The sequence below is a fragment of the Thalassophryne amazonica genome, chromosome 13 (genome assembly GCF_902500255.1).
Source record: "Thalassophryne amazonica chromosome 13, fThaAma1.1, whole genome shotgun sequence".
In the NCBI taxonomy this organism is placed as follows: domain Eukaryota; kingdom Metazoa; phylum Chordata; class Actinopteri; order Batrachoidiformes; family Batrachoididae; genus Thalassophryne; species Thalassophryne amazonica.
In genome coordinates this window covers 62,540,036-62,558,569 of record NC_047115.1, presented here as the reverse complement: position 1 = coordinate 62,558,569, position 18,534 = coordinate 62,540,036, and the positions used below count along the sequence as shown (strand labels likewise).

Here is an 18,534-nt window from a genome sequence, read left to right as displayed (position 1 = left end):
TCTTTTGTTCTGTTTGTTGTTTTTGGTTTGTTTGTTCTCTTGCTGAGTTTTTCTGCTTGGGTCTGTTGGTCTCTGTTTCTCTAGTCTCTCTCTCTTGGTTCTTGGTGATGGGTGTTCCCCTTTCTCTGGCCACGCCCTTGTTCTGGTGCTTTCCATGCACACCTGTTCCTGATTTGCTGATTACCACCTGGGGTTATATAAGCTCACTGGGTGTGTTTGTCCCTTGCCAGTTTGTCATGCCTTGTGCCTTCATTCCAGCTCTCTACCTGTGTTCCATAGTCCTGCCTGCCTCGTTGTGTGTTCCTGACCTCCAGCCTGTTGCTACGGCCACACCCGATTGCCTGATTTTTGTACTGTTGCCGTTTCTGGACTGCCTACTTGTGTACCGACCTCTGCTATCCTCGACAGTAAAGCCTTTTAAAAACCAGAGCTGTTTGTACGAACCGTGCATTTATGTCCTGTAATTCCTGACCATCCAGCATGATAAGGGGGGAATTTCAAGCGATCAGACTAAATCTGGTAGAAAGAAATCACATGAAGTCTTCCCCGGATCTGCGCGAGGGATGATGGGAAGCACACGGTGACTGTCAGCTGGCTGCTCAGTCACACAAAATAAACAAAGATGGCAGAAAATGCTCCAAAACAGCTTATTTCTTTATAAAGCTAATATGGTACTTATACATTTTATAAAAGGCCGTCGACGGCGCCGAAACTGGCTGCCTTCCGGAGTGTTCTGATAAACTGGTCCTTTCAAATCTCGGTTGTCATCCTGTGTCCTTGTTTTGTCTCTGTGATTATTGTTTTTTTGTGCTGATGGGATTTTTTTTTCCTCATTGCCGCTGTGTAATGCAGCGGCTATGAGGGGTTTTTTTTTCTTCTCCTTTTCCCTCGTGTTTTTGCTTCATATATATGTTTTATGTACCGGGCCGGCCTATGTGTTGTGTGTTATGTGTGTTGTTTGTTATGGGTCGGTGTTGGTTTGCTCAGCCCTGCTGTTGACCAAGGCAGGGATGTACATCTGGAGCTGGTCCCCGGGCGCCTAATGGCGACCTCTGCTCCTACTGGCAAATAGGATGGGTTAAATGCAGTAGCCACATTTCATTGTGCAGGAAAGTTCTTCTGTTCTGTGCATGACAATAAAATTTCCTTGATCCTTGATCCTTGAGTTGCTGCAAAATAAACATATCTCTATCTAAAAATGCTGTTTATGAAACCAGGTAACACTTCTGAAGTGATTTACAAGACATGATACGGCTGTGACAGCGCTATTCCACAGAACACCATTCTTTCTCTTTTCATCCCAAATAGCAAATTGGGGCACGTTTTGAAGCATCACAGTAACTCCTTGATCCATGTTTTGTCAATGTTGAACAAAGTTTGTAAATGCAGTAGTTACGGCCATCATCAGCACCTGTTTTGAAATCAGGGAGAGATTTTAGAGCTGCTTAAACATTTCATCCCAATTTGCCAAATCTGCATCATTACGCGGTCACTTCCGGGTGTTTGTAGGCTTAACTGCTTCAATCATGTTCAAACATCTTTTAAATGGTGTATTCCTAGTGAGTACAGCTTGAGACTTGTTTGACTGTGCTTAATCGTGGTTAAAAATTTGAAGCAAAAGCAGCGTTTGTTGCAGTTCTGGCTGAGAAAGCAGCCAGGTGCAGCTCTACTTTCATTTTTGGGGGGTTGCCAGGAATGTGCTTTAATCGTGGTGGATTGTAATAGAACAGTGTCCTGTAGAATAGGGGTGCTAGCCTGCACAACCTGGGAACGTGCATCACGCAAGTGGGTCAGGTCACAAGTAGTCTCAAAAACTCATGCATGCGCACACACGCTTCTTCCTGTAGATGGCGTTCCTCGAGGTAAATATGTTTTCTTCATTAAAATGAGCTATAATTTTGCAACATGTTACCAAAAAAAACAAAACAAAACAAAAAAAAAAACAAAAATGACATTATAATGCTTGGATATTGGTGGAAACCAAATTTTGTCAGTTTTGTCAAATTTGAACGCCCGTATAGCTTTAAGGTATTGTATTCTCTTAATTTTCTTCTTATTAAATTGAATCCTTTTGTGTAAACGTCCAACTGGTTCTAACAAACGTTCTGCAACAATCTGAAGTTTTGAAATCAGCACTGCATTTGTTGTCTGTGCAGATCAACACTTCTGCCCCGTGTCAAAGTATGCAGTCGCCCTGACCTGTTGGCTGGCCAACACTCTGACACGTCAAAAACAAACGATTTCCACTTGTTTGGAAATCATCTTTCAAATTCCATCAAATCTGGACAATATCTCAATAATATATATAAATAAATACTTGCGCTGCGGCTTTTAGAATGCTTCAATACATGATCAAACAGAAACCTCGTGGATGGCATCACAAAAACAGAAGTTGTAACTTACATACTTATCAAAGGTGTGTTGGGTGTGTGTGTGTTTGAAACAACAAAAAGCTGCGTGTGCTCAAAATACTAAATCCTGTTATTTTTCACACTGATAAATGCACATTTGAAGAACAAGATGAAGTTATAATAAAATGGATAAATAACAAATCAGTAACTTTGTATAAAATTCAGGACAATTAATAAGACACACAAAGCACACTGGTGATATTGCAGGAACATACCGTTTGTGATTTACACTGTAGAACCACTGGAGCAGGAAAATGCTGACAAAATATTACATGGGTAGGGAAGTTCTTCAAACTTTCATAAAGCATCCGGCATATGTGCCAGAGCATGTACACTGCAGTGACATGTAATCAGGCAAAAATCAGCAATGTACAGGTGAATAAATCGACCAAAGGTTGATGTAAAAATAAATAATTCAGATTTCAAAAGATTCAAATCTATCAGGTTAGATGGACAGAGACGTCTAGACACAAATGCTGGACTCAACTACACAGTTTTTAAGATCGTTTACTGAATGCTTCAGCAGGGTCCGGTACACAGAAAGGCAGTCCAAAATCAGCAAACAAATCAGAATCATCAGGCGTTAGCCATGGTCAGAAAAAACAGGCAGGTGGTGAAAACACAACGTAAAACTGGACTAGAAAACATGGAATACAGAGCTGGAAATGAAGGCACAAGGCACAACGATCTGGCGGAGAGCTAGTGCAACCAGTGAAGCTTATATACACCCTGGTGACAAGCTACAGATTAGAAACAGGTGTGTGGAAAGCTCCAGAACAGGGTGTGGCCCAGACAGAGTGCACCGCCCACCTCCAAGCATCCAGAGAGACGGACAAGAGAGATAGGGAAAGACAAAGCCCAAGCAGGAAAAACCCAACAAGAGAAACCACACACTGAAAAAAAAAACAATCAAAACTAAACTAAGCAAAACTAAACAGAACAAAGCATAACACCAAAGTCCACATCATGACCTAATCTAAAAGGCACATATTAGAAGACATACGTCTGACAACATCCTCATGGTATAAAGACTATTATAGTTCAAAATTTATACCTTTCACCATGAATATTTATTTAATTTCAAAGTTGAGGCAACAGTGCTAACCACTAAGCCACATTTTTGCCCTGTTTATATTCAACCACAGTTAAAAACACACATTTGGAAATCTTGAATGTTGAATGTCTTGGAAGAATCCTGTGACAAAGCTGCAACAGGGAAGTTCTGTAAAAGTGTTTCTGTGGTGTTGGCATGCTTTTGTTCCTACCTTCTGATGGAGGATGGTTCCATTGGTGCTGTTTCCTACGGCAACCATCTTGTAGTCAGTGGCATACTGTAACACAGATGGAAAAAAAAACATGTAATTCATTTTGTTTCTTGTTGCTTATTCGTGAATGTTTGTTCACAAGCTGAAACTTTTATAGGTTTTTGCACTGAATCATAGTATGACTGTGATGCCTGATGTAAACTGCATCTGTGGACTGACAATGTCCTCCAGACTACAGGTTACTCCTTTTGATGGACTGGAGGCAGAATTGGACCTTCAGCCACCATGAAACACTTCAAACAAACTTTACCATCATAGAAGAAGAGCTTTCACACTATATGGGTGTAACTGCCATTTTTAAAAGCCATTTGGAGCCTCAGCTCTGGACTAGACAAAACCACCAGACACCACCAAAGGTCTTGTTTTTGGAGGGTGGTGACTGTTGTGGTGCAGAGAGGTGATCCATTGCATGGCAGCATCCAGGGTCAAACCTTTGAGTGGGCACATGAAGCATCCTTTCTTTCAGGGAGGATGACAATGCTCCACTGCTATCGAGAGAGCTTGGAAAGCTTCACACTGTCTGATGTTTGGAGACCTAGAAATGTCCAGATCTCAGTGGGTGGGTACATATATTTTTGGTCTGCTCTCCCCAGTGGACGTGATAGTGAGGGAGTGGCAGCTGCTGTGGCGGACGGGCTCCTTCTGAACGTAGCAGATAACACTGCTGTCAATAATCATGTTATGTGGCTCAGACTTAAACGTTCTCAGGGTGTCTTGTCTGCTTTCTCAATGTGTGTTCCAATCACAGAGAGTGATCCCAAGTCACGTGTGATTTCAGTGTGAGCACTGGTACTGACAGAGCTGGTGATGAGGACTATACTGAGCCCCATGGAGAAGATCAATATGTGTGGTTTTGTAACTCCACCCTTAAAGGATGCATGACGCAGAACAGAGTCCTGGTCAACTTTTCATCATATTTCTATTCATAAATAAGCAATGGAATGTCACAGAGACTTTAACTACTTCCTGAAACTACAACTTTGCAGCTATAGTCTCCATCTTCTCTAGATGATCCTTCACTCACAGCCAATCTGAGAGGCTAGAGAAGAACATATGGTCAGTGCTTTTCTCTCTCTCTCTGTGTGTGTGTGTGTGTGTGTGTGTGTGTGTGTGTGTGTGTGTGTGTGTGTGTGTGTGTGTGTGTGTGTGTGTGTGTGTGTGTGTGTGTGTGTGTGTGTGTGTGTGTGTGTGTGTGTGTGTGTGTGCATGCGACGTGCAGTATGGGGCCATTGTTGTAGCAAAATTATGTTTCGATCCACAAATGTGTAACCAGATCCACAATTGTGTAAAAAAAAAAAGTCTGTTTGTGTAACCAGGTCCACAAATGCGTAGAAACAAAAATCTGCATGCGTGTAACCAGGTCCACAAATGTGTTTAAAAAAATCAGTGCATGTGAAACCAGGTCCACAAATGTGTAACCACATCCACAAATGTGTAAAAAAAATAAAAAAATCTGTGCGTGTGTAACCGTGTGTCTGTGAATATCGGGTCACTCGATTGGGTGTGTTCTTACACATGACTTTTGCTACACTTCTGCCGTGGAAGATCCACAAATGCGCACAGCCATTTGTACCTGTGTGGAGACTAACCACCAGGGGGCACAAGCACCAATGATATCAGTCACCGCTACCATTTTAAGCCTGGCCAGGCCCTCGACGAACATCTTTGAGGGCGTTTCGGAGACCATGAACATGGATGGATCTTCTTGCATCTTTTAATTTTAAGTAAACGCAAGAACAAAAATGGTAATAATAAGAAAATGTTAACACAAACAGTACTACAGCTGTATGCAAACATTTGTGCACCCCTGATAATTTTCATGGTTTTCCTTTATAAATCATTGGTTGTCTGGATCAGAAATTTCAGTTAAATCTATCATATAGCAGACAAACACACTGATATTTGAGAAGTGAAATAAAGTTTCTAGTATTTACAGAAAGTGTGCAATAATTATTTAAACAAAATTGGGCAAGTGCATAAATTTAGGCACCCTTGTCATTTCACTGATTTGAATACATTTAGCACTAATCACTGGAACACAAAATTGGTTTGGTAAACTCACTGACCTTTGACCTCCTTACACAGGTGAATCCAGTCATGAGAAAGAGTATTTAAGGTGGCTATTTGCAAATGTTTCCCCTCTTTGCATCTCTTCTAATGAGTGGCAACATGGGAGCCTCTAAACTACTCTCAAATGACCTGAAAATAAAGATTGTTCAACATCATAGTTTAGGGAAATGATACAAAAAGGTATCTCAGAGATTTCAGTTGTCAGTTTCCACTGTGAGGAACATAGTGAGGAAATGGAAGACCACAGGCATAGGACTAGTTAAGGTTCAAAGTGGCAGGCCAAGAAAAATCTCAGATAAGCTGAAGCGAAGGATGGTGTGAACAGTCATAGTCAACCCACAGACCTGCTCCAAAGACCTACAACATGATCTTGCTGCAGATAGTGTCTCTGTGCACTGTTCAACTATACAGTGCACTTTGCACAAGGAGATGGTGTATGGGAGAGTAATGCAGAGGAAGCCTTTTCTGCATACACACCACAGAGTTGCTTGAGGTATGCTAAAGCACATTTGGTCAAGCCAGCTTCATTTTGGAATAAAGTGCTGTGGACTGATGAAACTAAAACTGAGTTATTTGGACATAACAAGGGGCAGTATGCATGGCTGTAAAAGAACACAGCATTCCAAGAAAAACACTTGCTACCTACAGTAAAATTTGGAAGTGGTTCCATCATACTGTGGTGCTGTGAAGCCAGTGCAGGTACTGGGAATCTTGTTAAAGTTGAGGGTCACATGGATTCCAGTCAACATCACCAGATTCTTGAGAACAATGTTCATGAATCAGTGACAAAGTTGAAGTTGCACCAGGGCTGGATCTTTCAACAAGACAATGACCCTAAACACTGCTCAAAATCTACTAAGGCATTCATGCAGAGTAACAAGTATAACATTCTGGAATGGCCATCTCAGTCCCCAGACCTGAGTATTATTGAAAATCTGTGGTGTGATGTTAAGCGGGCTGTCCATGCTCGGAAACCAACAAACCTGAAATGTTGTGTAAAGATGAATGGTCCAAAATACCTTCAACCAGAATCCAGACTCTCACTGGAAGCTATAGGAAGTGTTTAGAGGCTGTTATTTCTGCAAAAAGAGGCTCTACTAAATATTGATGTATTTTTTCTGTTGGGGTGCCCAAATTTATGCACCTGCCTAATTTTGTTTAAAGAATTATTGCACACTTTCTGTACATCCTATAAACTTCATTTCACTTCTCAAATATCACTGTGCTCGTCTGCTATATGATATATTTAACTGAAATTTCTGATCCAAAAAAAACAATGATTTATAAAGGAAAATCATGAAAATTATCAGGGGTGCCCAAACCTTTGCATACAACTGTATATCCTACAGAAGAGCACTGCATTCACTGAATTAAAAAAAAAGATCCTGATCTCGTAATCACGAGAGCTGGAAGTCTCGGGGGTGAGAAGCAGGCTAAGGTTAGCCGATGATAGCACACTGTAATCGAACACTGTGTCGATTTTCCCTTAAGGTGTTCTTGGATGAATAAAATTCCTCCTGGGAGGGGCACGGGGCCCCCAGAGTGAAAAGCACCCGGGGGGGAGTTCTTCCAGAATCAATAACTTCAGTGCTGTTGTGTGAGCCGCTGAAGAGGAGGTACTGCTGGCCCACCACCACAAGATGGCGCCCTGCTTGAAGTGCGGGCTTCAAGCACGAGAGGGCGTCGGAGCGACCGGGAGTGACAGCTGTCACTCATCATCCGTACCAGCTGTCACTCATCCACTACACATCACCACCACCATAAAGGCCAGACTGCAACTCCACCTCCCCGCCGAGAAATCAGCTACCAATCAGGTAACTTCTTTGCTGACTTACAAAGTAACAATCTGAACTTCTTTGCAGCCATTTTCCTGTGGTGTGTCCTTATCTGTGGGATTGGCGTTTGGTGTGATCAGCGACGGTTTCGCCTCACACCCCAAACCAGATAAGTGGTTAAACAGGAGCTGCACGAGTGTGTGATTGGAGGTGGAGGTGCTCCCTCCTAACTAAACACTGACTGTGGGATTACTGAGTGTGCGAACTCACACTCATCAGTACTGTCTCTGTTCTCTGCCAGCAGTACCGGGTCTGACTGCTGAAGACAGTGGCCACCTGGGGCGCAGGGCTTGGCGGCTCTGGTGTTCTTCAGATCCGTTGGTGGTGGAAGCTGTGTGGGATCCGGCTCTTCTCTCGCCAGACGTCTTCTATCGTCGAGCCTGCCCACACGTCACCTTGTGTATAATTGACATTCCACCATATTGTTATTGTCTGTACTTCGTTGTGCGATTCACAACATTAAATTGTTACTTTTTGGCTTATCCATTGTCCGTTCATTAACGCCCCCTGTTGTGGGTCCGTGTCACGACACTTTCACAACAAGTGCGAATTGCTGTTTTAAATCAACTGACACCTCTTTCCAAACATTCTACAAGAGACCAAACTGTTTTTCCCCCAAAATGAATTACACGGATCTTGGCGTGCAGCTGGTGGCAAGGGGCCATCAACATTTTCTTATTATTACCATTTTTATTCTTGTGTTTATTTAAAATTAAAAGATGCAAGAAGATCCATCTATGTTCCTGGTCTCTGAAACACAGGGAAAAAAGAAAACCCCTTCAAAGATGTACTTCGAGAGCCCAGCCAGGCTTAAAACGGTAGTGGTGCCTGCGCCCCTGGTGGTTAGTCTCCACATAGGTACAAATCACTGCATGCATTTGTGGATCTTCTGCAGCAGGCTGCCAGTCTATCACACGATGTGACTGTACATTAGTCTTACCTGTTCAAAATGATCCTAAATCCTTGTCCATTAGTTATTTCTGTTATGAAAGGGGATGGATAATGAAAAACCGTTTTTGATTTTGTGTGGCTCAACAAAAAAGTAGTATAAATGGAATAAAGGAAGGAAGAAATCTTGATATATATAGTATGCAGTGATTATTGATGTAAATATATTTCTGAATGTGTGGTGTGTGTATATATATATATATATATATATATATATATATATATATATATATATATATATATATATATATATATATATATATATATATATATATATATATATATACGAGGTCTGTCCATAAAGTATAGGTCCTTTTTATTTTTTTCAAAAACTATATGGATTTCATTCATATGTTTTTACGTCAGACATGCTTGAACCCTCGTGCGCATGCGTGAGTTTTTCCACGCCTGTCGGTGACGTCATTCGCCTGTGAGCACTCCTTGTGGGAGGAGTCGTCCAGCCCCTCGTCGGAATTCCTTTGTCTGAGAAGTTGCTGAGAGACTGGCGCTTTGTTTGATCAAACTTTTTTCTAAACCTGTGAGACACATCGAAGTGGACATGGTTCAAAAAATTAAGCTGGTTTTCAGTGAAAATTTTAACAGCTGATGAGAGATTTTGAGGTGACACTGTCGCTTTAAGGACTTCCCACGGTGTGAGACGTCGCTCAGCGCTCTCAGGCGGCGTCATCAGCCTGTTTCAAGCTGAAACCTCCACATTTCAGGCTCTATTGATCCATGATGTCGTGAGAGAACAGAGAAGTTTCAGAAGAAGTCGGTTTCAGCATTTTATCCGGATATTCCACTGTTAAAGGAGATTTTTTTAATGAAAGACGTGCGGACGGGTCCGCGCGTCGGGACGCAGCCGCCGCGACGCTCCGCCACAGGAAAAACACCTCTTTAGGAAGCCTTAAGGACAAGTTGGAACATGTCCAGCTGTTAAACAATTTCTCATATACTCACTCCACTGAAAGCCATCAAAAGCCGCCTGGATTTTACAAATGGTTATCAACACGGAGGTGTTTTTCCTGTGCCGCCACACCGCGTCGGCTGCGTCCCGACGCGTGGACCCGTCTGCACGTCTTTCATTAAAAAAATCTCCTTTAACAGTGGAATATCCGGATAAAATGCTGAAACCGACTTCTTCTGAAACTTCTCTGTTCTCTCACGACGTCCTGGATCAATAGAGCCTGAAATGTGGAGGTTTTAAGCTTGAAACAGGCTGATGACGCCGCCTGAGAGCGCTGCACGACGTCTCGCACTGTGGGAAGTCCTTAAAGCGACAGAATCACCTCAAAATCTCTCATCAGCCGTTAAAATTTTCACTGAAAACCAGCTTAATTTTTCGAACCATCGATGTGTCTCACAGGTTTAGAAAAAATTTTTATCAAACAAAGCGCCAGTCTCTCAGCAACTTCTCAGACAAAGGAATTCCGACGAGGGGCTGGACGACTCCTCCCACAAGGAGTGCTCACAGGCGAATGACGTCACCGACAGGCGTGGAAAAACTCACGCATGCGCACGAGGGTTCATGCATGTCTGACGTAAAAACATATGAATGAAATCCATATAGTTTTTGAAAAAAATTAAAAGGACCTATACTTTATGGACATCCCTCGTATATACACACCACACATTCAGAAAGCCAAGATTGTTCCAAACATTTTTTGTTTTTACATGTAACACATGAGTATTATACTATATGCGCATACCTTAGAAGTGGAATTTCTGAGAGTATGGCAAAACTGAGAAAATTCCCGTAGAACTCTAAGGGTTAACACGCAGTGGAAAGAATTTTTAAACCATTTGTGGTAGCTTATTAATTTTTTGGAACAGTGAGTGCTACCTAAGTATATAATTAACTACTAAAAGTAGTACGATGGTACCATAACAGCTAGAAGCAAAATTTAGAATTCTGCATTTAATGAACCCTTTATCATTCTTGACACAGTCTGTTTTGACTGTGTCTGGCCCATGGATCAAACACATCACATAGAACTGTAAAAGGCCAACAGATGGCATTAACATTGGGCAGTGCAGAAGTTAAAAACAGCTTTTATCCTGCCAACATACAAATCAACACCACACTGAAGCTATGAAAATGACATTCAAGAACATTTATCTCTCTTGTTGTTTCTGTGTTGTGTTTGTTTTGTCTACAAATAGAATTCTGTGGGTATGTGTGTGGACTTGGAGGTCATCTTTGACACTTTTACACCTCAGGGTGTTTTCTGTGAGAGGAGATGTAACCGGTAACGGCTACGCTCTCTCTGTTTCCACTCCACGTGATGAAATCAAACAGACACCAAATCAGTCTGTAGACCTTCAGAGACCCGACTAAACTTTACATGCCATCATTTTGTCTCTTTAAACCCTGCCCCCTCTCGTTACTTGTTATTTTGTGTAAATCGTACCTCTTGCCTGTTTTCTCGGTTTAATCCACAGTTGGGATCTTTCCACAGCGGAGGGGGGGCGATTATGAACTCTGTGACCGTGCTGCACTTTGAAACTCCAGATACTCAACCTGTGTGAAGTCGCTAACTTGTTCATGAGTTTATAAATCACTAGCCGGGTTTAGGTTTGTTTAAGCAAGTGCTTGGATTGTGAGTGCGTCTCGATGTGTGTATTGTTTCCATTGTGTGTATAGGTGTATGCACAGCCATTTTCTGTTCTTATATCCCAAATATTGAACTTTCCTGATTCTTATTTTAGCTTTAATAGACCCAAGAGCGGCGAGGCGAACGGCAGTTGCTAGGCTAGCTGGAATGAAATGGTTTCGCCATGGTAACAGCTGGTAATGGACAAGAAAAAGAGTTGTTTTGGTGACTAGTTGACAGCGGCAGCCTGTGTTTGAATGTGTCCTTATTAAGAGACATTACAAGGCCCTCAATAGTATTGTCAAGATTTACAGCCGCCGTAAATGGATGTGGAGCGGCAGCCGCGTGTTTGAACTGCTTATGAACAATCTGGCACACTCCAGATGTGGCACAAAGACAGGAACAGGTGATTTAATAAACAAGCAAACAAACAGAATGATGTGGTGAAAAGTGTCTAAAGTGAGGACAAAGTGGTGTGTTGACACGAGTCACTCACAGAACGGAAAGCAGCAGCCACCAAGTTTGCAGGGAATAAATTCCTGAGAAAACATAGAAGAGAGACTGAGTTAGATTAACTGAAAATTTAAAACAGTTGTTTAATTTTTCTGTTACATTTCCTTTTGTCGTTGGAATATTCTGGTAATATTTAACTTGGGGTTAAAGTTCCAAATGCAAGTGTTCGAGCATCAGTGTTGAAAATTGCTCACAATATCAGTTTGTCATCACTAACAACGTGCACTTCTGCTCTTCATCCAGGCTGGTTCACCAGGTTCAAAACATCCTGATGGAGCACTGAGCTGCCATCTGCCTCATCACTCATCTCCATAACACTCTGACATCACCGTATGGATTAAGTACCCAACAAGGCTTTACTCTATACATGTTCACATCACGATGCCTTTATATCAAGGCTGTGCAAATGTTTTAGGCCCCCCAGAACCGGGCCAAATGTAGTAATTGAGGTACAGTATTTCTTTTTCTTCATCAGTGTGTCCAATTGAAAAACTGAAGTGTCAAAAATAATATTGGGTGAATGTGAGACATCGTTGTCAAGTGCTTTGAGCTTGAAAACGCTGTATTAATGCAGTCCAGTTGCTTGAACCATTGGCATATCAAATCAGCAACCAAGTACAGGGTGACCCAAAAAACACAGAACCCATAAAAACTTGCAATAAATCCTACTTAAACTTTAGTCGGTGTACGATCATTCCCCAACGTTTCAGTTATCTTGGTCGCTTTGCATAAAAGTCATGTTCTTTCAAAATTATGCTCCAAATGGTATGATTTGTTGGCAGCACAGTGGCTTAGTGGTTAGCACTGTTGGCTCACAGCGAGAAGGTCATGGGTTTGATTCCCACCTGTGGCCTTTCTGTGTGGAGTTTGCATGTTCTTGTGTTTGTGTGGGTTCTCTCCGGGTGCTCCAGCTTCCTCCCACATCCAAAGGCATGCCGGTTAGGTGGATTGGAAACTTTTAATTGTCCGTAGGTGTGCATGCGGGTGTGAATGTGTTTGTCTGTCTATATGTGGCCCTGTGACAGACTGCCATCCTATCCAGGGTGTACCCTACCTCGCACTCTATGACTGCTGGGATGCTGGGATAGGCTCCAGACCCCCGCGACTCTTAATTGGACTAAGTGGTTGAAGATTAGTGTGTGTGTGTGTGTGTGTGTGTGTGTGTGTGTGTGTGTGTGTGTGTGTGTGTGTGTGTGTGTGTGTGTGTGTGTGTGTGTGTGTGTGTGTGTGTGTGTATAGTATGATTTGTTGGCAAAATAGGCCTCCAGGCAAAATTTCTTTTGCTTGGTTGACCAAGACATGTTGGGGAAGACAATTAGAACAATAGTCTTCCCAAACATATCTTTGTAGGATTTATTACAATTTCTATGGGTTCTGGGGAAGGGGGGTGGGGGCACTCTGCACAATATGAATCAGGAGATAAGTGTACCATCAAAGCCCTAGTAAAAATGGAATGGTGACTCCACTTGACTTGGTCAAGCCATCTTGTTGATTTTGTCTCAGGTATATTATGTCAATTAAAGGTGAAATATCTGATTTTTGTGCCATTAGAAGTTCCACTAGCGTCAGTTTTTTTCTGGATCAAGAAACGCTTCCCTCCTCAGCCACTCCTCCCCAACTCTCCCTCCCCCACACCGCTCTCCACATCAAGTACACGGAATGGCAGTTATGTACAGTTCAGGAGCAGGGCTGGATAATTTATGCTTTCACACCTCATAATATGTTTGCCTGGATCTGTATCAGGCACCATAATATCACAATGTTGTATGTTTACCTTGGTTTGGTTTGCTGTCACATGGCAATACTTCTAAGCAAACCAAAACCTGTAAGCAAAAGCCACATGAGAGACCACATTCTGTTGATTTTATGGGCTCTTCATCATAGCCACAACTTTGGGAGTCAATTAAAATGAAATGTCAATATCAGAGCTATCAGCCCCAGCTATTTTAGTGTCAACATTTTTGTTGTTGTCGTTGCTGTTTGTATGAGGTGAAACTGTACTGCAAAGTGGTGAAACTTTTTCAACTCTTCTTTGTAAACAGTACACCCACCGCTTTACATTTTCTTGAGTCATAAATTTTTGTGGATTCTGTTCAAAATGGTTGCTCTTATATCTGTTCTTTGCCAATCAAACTATATAACATATAGAATTCACTTTTATTTAGGATGTTTGGTCTGTTGATTCCGTTTGTATTCTTACCACAAATGAACCACTCTAGCATCTGAGCCTCACTGAATCACTCTGAGGGGAAAAAATGAACACAACGTAATAGAAAAACTTCACCAGGCTTAACTAAACTGATTAAAACCAATTGCTGCATGAAAACTGGTAACAAACTGACCAAGTGGAAAATGGAAAGTGAGATATTAAAGGATTATTAACCGAGCGTGAGGTCTGTACGGGAAAATATCAGACTGAGGTGCTGAGTTGACTGTATGCTCAGTCCATGTGAAAAACACATACGAGGTCTGTTAAAAAAGTATCCGACCTTTTTATTTTTTTCAAAAACCATATGGATTTGAATCACGTGTGATTGCATCAGCCAAGCTTGAACCTTCGTGCGCATGCGTGGGTTTTTTCACGCCTGTCGGTTGCGTCATTCGCCTGTGAGCAGGCTTTGTGTGAGCACTGGTCCACCCCTCTCATCATATTTTTATTGCGAATAAATGTCTGAACAATTTGAAGCTTTGCTGCATCAATTTTTTTCCAGAAACTGTGAGAGACCTCCAGGTGGACAACGTGAAGGCTTTGTTGATCCGGGACGTTGTCTGACTTTCACAAAAAGGCAGAAGGCGTGGACATCAGCACTTTTTCGGCACATTCCACTGTTACAGGAGTTTTTTTTCATGGAAGGAAAAGCGGAGGGACGCGCCACGGAGCCGTTCTGTTACGTTTTGCTTCTGGAAACACGACTCCGATGTGTGTTTTTTAAACGTACAATGTGAGCAGTCAGATCTTGGAACTCCTCTGCACGTCTGTCTCAATGTGCCGAAAAAGTGCTGATGTCCACGTCTTTTCACAATTCCTGTGCTAGTCAGACGACATACCAGATCAAGACAGCATCCAGTTTAGAAATGAACAGCACATTCCACTGTTACAGGAGTTTTTGTCATGGAAAGAGGAGCGGAGTTCCACGCGTCGCGGTGGAGCCACATGGTGCAAAGCAACACCGTGATGAAGCCTCACAGGACATGTTGGGGCATGTCCAGCTCATGCTCAATTTCTCGGATAATCACACGACTGAAAAGCAACCGACAGCCGTCTGAAATCCACCTGAAAGCCGTCCTGAGAGACCAACATGGAGGTGGTTTTGTGCGGTGTAATGAACGGCTCCGTGGCGCGTCCCTCCCCTTTTCTTTCCATGAAAAAAACTCTTGTAACAGTGGAATGTGCCGAAAAAGTGCTGATGTCCACGTCTCCTGCCTTTTTCTGAAAGTCAGACGACATCGTGGATCAACAAAGCCTTCACGTTGGAAATGATCTGGTTGTTTTAGCGGGGTGTGAGCCTGTCGATCGGCGCTCAGAGCACGGCACACTCTCAGACACTGTGGGCCGGCCTTAAAGCAGCAGTAACACTCCTTAATCTGTGTAATCCCCACAAAATCGTCCCTGAAAGCCATATTAATTTTCCGAACGGTGTCCACCTGGAGGTCTCTCACAGTTTCTGGAAAAAAATTGATGCAGCAAAGCTCCAAATTGTTCAGACATTTATTCGCAATAAAAAAACGAGAGGGTGGACCACTGCTCACACAAAGCCTGCTCACAGGCGAATGACGCAACCGAAAGGCGTGAAAAAACCCACGCATGCGTGGCGCGTCCCTCCGCTTTTCCTTCCATGAAAAAAACTCCTGTAACAGTGGAATGTGCCGAAAAAGTGCTGATGTCCACGCCTTCTGCCTTTTTGTGAAAGTCAGACAACGTCCCGGATCAACAAAGCCTTCACGTTGTCCACCTGGAGGTCTCTCACAGTTTCTGGAAAAAAATTGATGCAGCAAAGCTTCAAATTGTTCAGACATTTATTCACAATAAAAATCTGATGAGAGGGGTGGACCAGTGCTCACACAAAGCCTGCTCACAGGCGAATGACGCAACCGACAGGCGTGAAAAAACCCACGCATGCGCACGAAGGTTCAAGCTTGGCTGATGCAATCACACGTGATTCAAATCCATATTGTTTTTGAAAAAAATAAAAAGGTCGGATACTTTTCTAACAGACCTCGTAGGTCTGATTTTCCCGTACAGACTGAGCAACCGAGGTTAATAGTTTGTTTATTATATAAACATGCAAATTTACGGTATCCCCGCATATGAAAGCTACTGACGGTGTTGGGCTTGTAGTCAGACCTGTTCGCTTTCTTTCCCTCCATAAGAACTTGCTTAAAAGACGGTCAGGTTATAGCTGGTAAGCTTTCAATCTGTGTGTTTTTTTCCGATGCTGTTTAGATATTTATGATGTACGTTCATGTCCGACTTGTAACAAATGTGATACACACTCCGGACCCATTGTCATGGAAACAGTCTGATATAGGAAAATATCAGACCGGGAATCAGCCAAAAAGAGCGAACATAGCGGCGTAGCCATATATGTGATGTGATTACTCAGTAACTCACAAGACAAAGTAAAGAGACATACCCACTCACACAAACACAAACAGTGATCAGGAATTTAAGTAGCTGTAGTAGGAATAGAAACAGTCTGTAAGAGACAACTCAGCAGGTAGAAACAACCCCCCCACACACCCACACTTTTTTTAATTAAATGAAAAACACCGTAAAGACTACTGTAACTTGTAAGCTCATGACCTGAAACTGGCTGTGAATCAAAAGCCTGGTTAACCCCTGGGTTTGATTTTTAACAAAGGTCAGGATTAGTCAGTGGGATCAATGTCGGACGCGTGGGTGAAACATTTGTGTGGGAACCACTCATGTTTACACATATTAAGGTCAATCCTGCACCACTGTATCCACTACTTTAGCTTCATGTCTATAGACAAACCAAATGGTTTGTAAGAGAACGATACAATTTGTTTAATTTAACCAGAAAAAAAAAATCCCACTGAGATTAAGAACCTCTTTTCCAAGGGAGTCCTGGCCAACATATGCACATTTACACACACACACACACAAAAAGATGATAAAATTTAAATTACAAGCTTATTATAAAAACAAGTTTATGTTATGGAGTTGGCCTCAAGTGTTCTCAATCTGGAATTCAAAGAATGCAGTAAAATTAACACAGACAATTTCCACTGCTCTTACTGTACATAGAACAGGGCACATGGAACAGAAAGCTAAACAAATCTTGTGAGTGGAAACAGTAAGGACCAAAAGGAAAACACAGCTTGTTTCAAAAAAAAAAAAAAAAAAAAAAAAAAAAAAAACCTCTAATTTAAGCCTCAGGTTCTCCACATGCAGTTTGAAAGTGAAGAAGTCATCAGTCAAGACACCCAGGTATTTATGTACATGTGAACACCTCCATTTCATTTCCCTCCAGAGTGGTCACTGAGGTAATCATTTGTGGCCACTTGGAATTGGAAAACATCATAAGCTTAGTCTTATCTGAATTGAGAACTACTTTCAGCTGAAATAATGATTGCTGGACAGCATCAAAGGCTTTCTGCAGTGATTCAATGGCCTGGACAAGAGCTGAACCACAGCAATAAATAACTGTGTCATCAGCATAAAAAATTAAAATTAGCATCTGCCACATTAGAGCACAAATTGTTGATATACATAATAAATAAAAGGGGACCCAATACAGAATCCTGCAGCACCCCTTTTTGGACAGTAACAAATTCAGAACACAGACCATCATATTAAATGCACTGAGTCTTGTCACTGGGGTAATTTGAGAACCAGGCGACTACTTGCTCCGAGAGTCCCGACTGAAGGAGTCTAAGTTTTAAAACAGCCAAACACTTTTGATAAATCAGTAAATAGTGATACACAGTGTTGTTTCTTGTCTAATGCAACAATAATGTCATTTACCACCTTAAATTGCAGTTGTGATGCTACTGGTTTTTTTTTCCTGAAACCTGATTGATATCTCAATAAGATGACATTTGAATGCAAAAACTCCTTTACTTGTTCACTCACAAGAGCTTCAAGAATTTTGGCCGGCACTGATAGATTACATATTGGTCTATAATTTGTTAAAACCGCTGGGACGCACCTTTCAATAAAGGGAGAACAAAAGCTGATTTCCATACTAAGGGAATTCACAGAAGTAGAGAGACTGGAATGCCAACTCAAGATCTCATTTCACTGAGTTCTGTTTGTGAGCTTGCGACCTGAGATTTCAGTCACTCGGCCATGAGAGTTGGGGTAATTCACTTCCAGTCATCTGCCAGCAATAACACCAGATGAGCTTGTAAAGGACACTTTTTGTGTTTTCTTGCATTTTCTGCCATGGCTTCAGCAAGTTATACCCTCAAAGTATGTTCAAAGTGTAACTTGAATGAAGTTCTTGTTGATTTTAAATCATATTCAGGACAAAACTTGCTAATATTATTGATAAGAGCATGCAAACTGTCAGCAACTGTGGCGGAAAATCACAGTCAATCATCATTAATTATTCATAAAATGTGTATAAAAATACAATAAAAGCACACATCATTTGTCATTTAAAAAAGCATCATAGTAAAACCCATAAATATAACCATATAAAACTCATAAATAGAACAGAAAAGTCAAACACCATAATAAAATTATCAATAAAAATCAAACACCATAAAATAATGACAGTATTCCTTTGAAGTAATAACACTTAGCATTTACCACATGATGAAGGAGGCTGTTCCACAAAGTTACCACTAAATATAAAATATTTTCATGAGT

General features: G+C 41.8%; 1 protein-coding gene across 1 annotated transcript in view; it reads right to left on the bottom strand.

The window, feature by feature from the left end:
- The window catches only part of LOC117523086 (neutral amino acid transporter A-like), a 49,687-nt gene that overhangs the window by 17,672 nt on the left and 13,481 nt on the right, over positions 1 to 18,534 (bottom strand). The window contains exons 2-3 of the mRNA XM_034184502.1: positions 11,680 to 11,722; positions 3,677 to 3,742 (exon numbers count right to left, since the gene is read on the bottom strand). Of these exons, the coding sequence (XP_034040393.1) occupies positions 3,677 to 3,742; positions 11,680 to 11,722 (109 nt within the window). The remainder of the gene's footprint in view (positions 1 to 3,676; positions 3,743 to 11,679; positions 11,723 to 18,534) is intronic.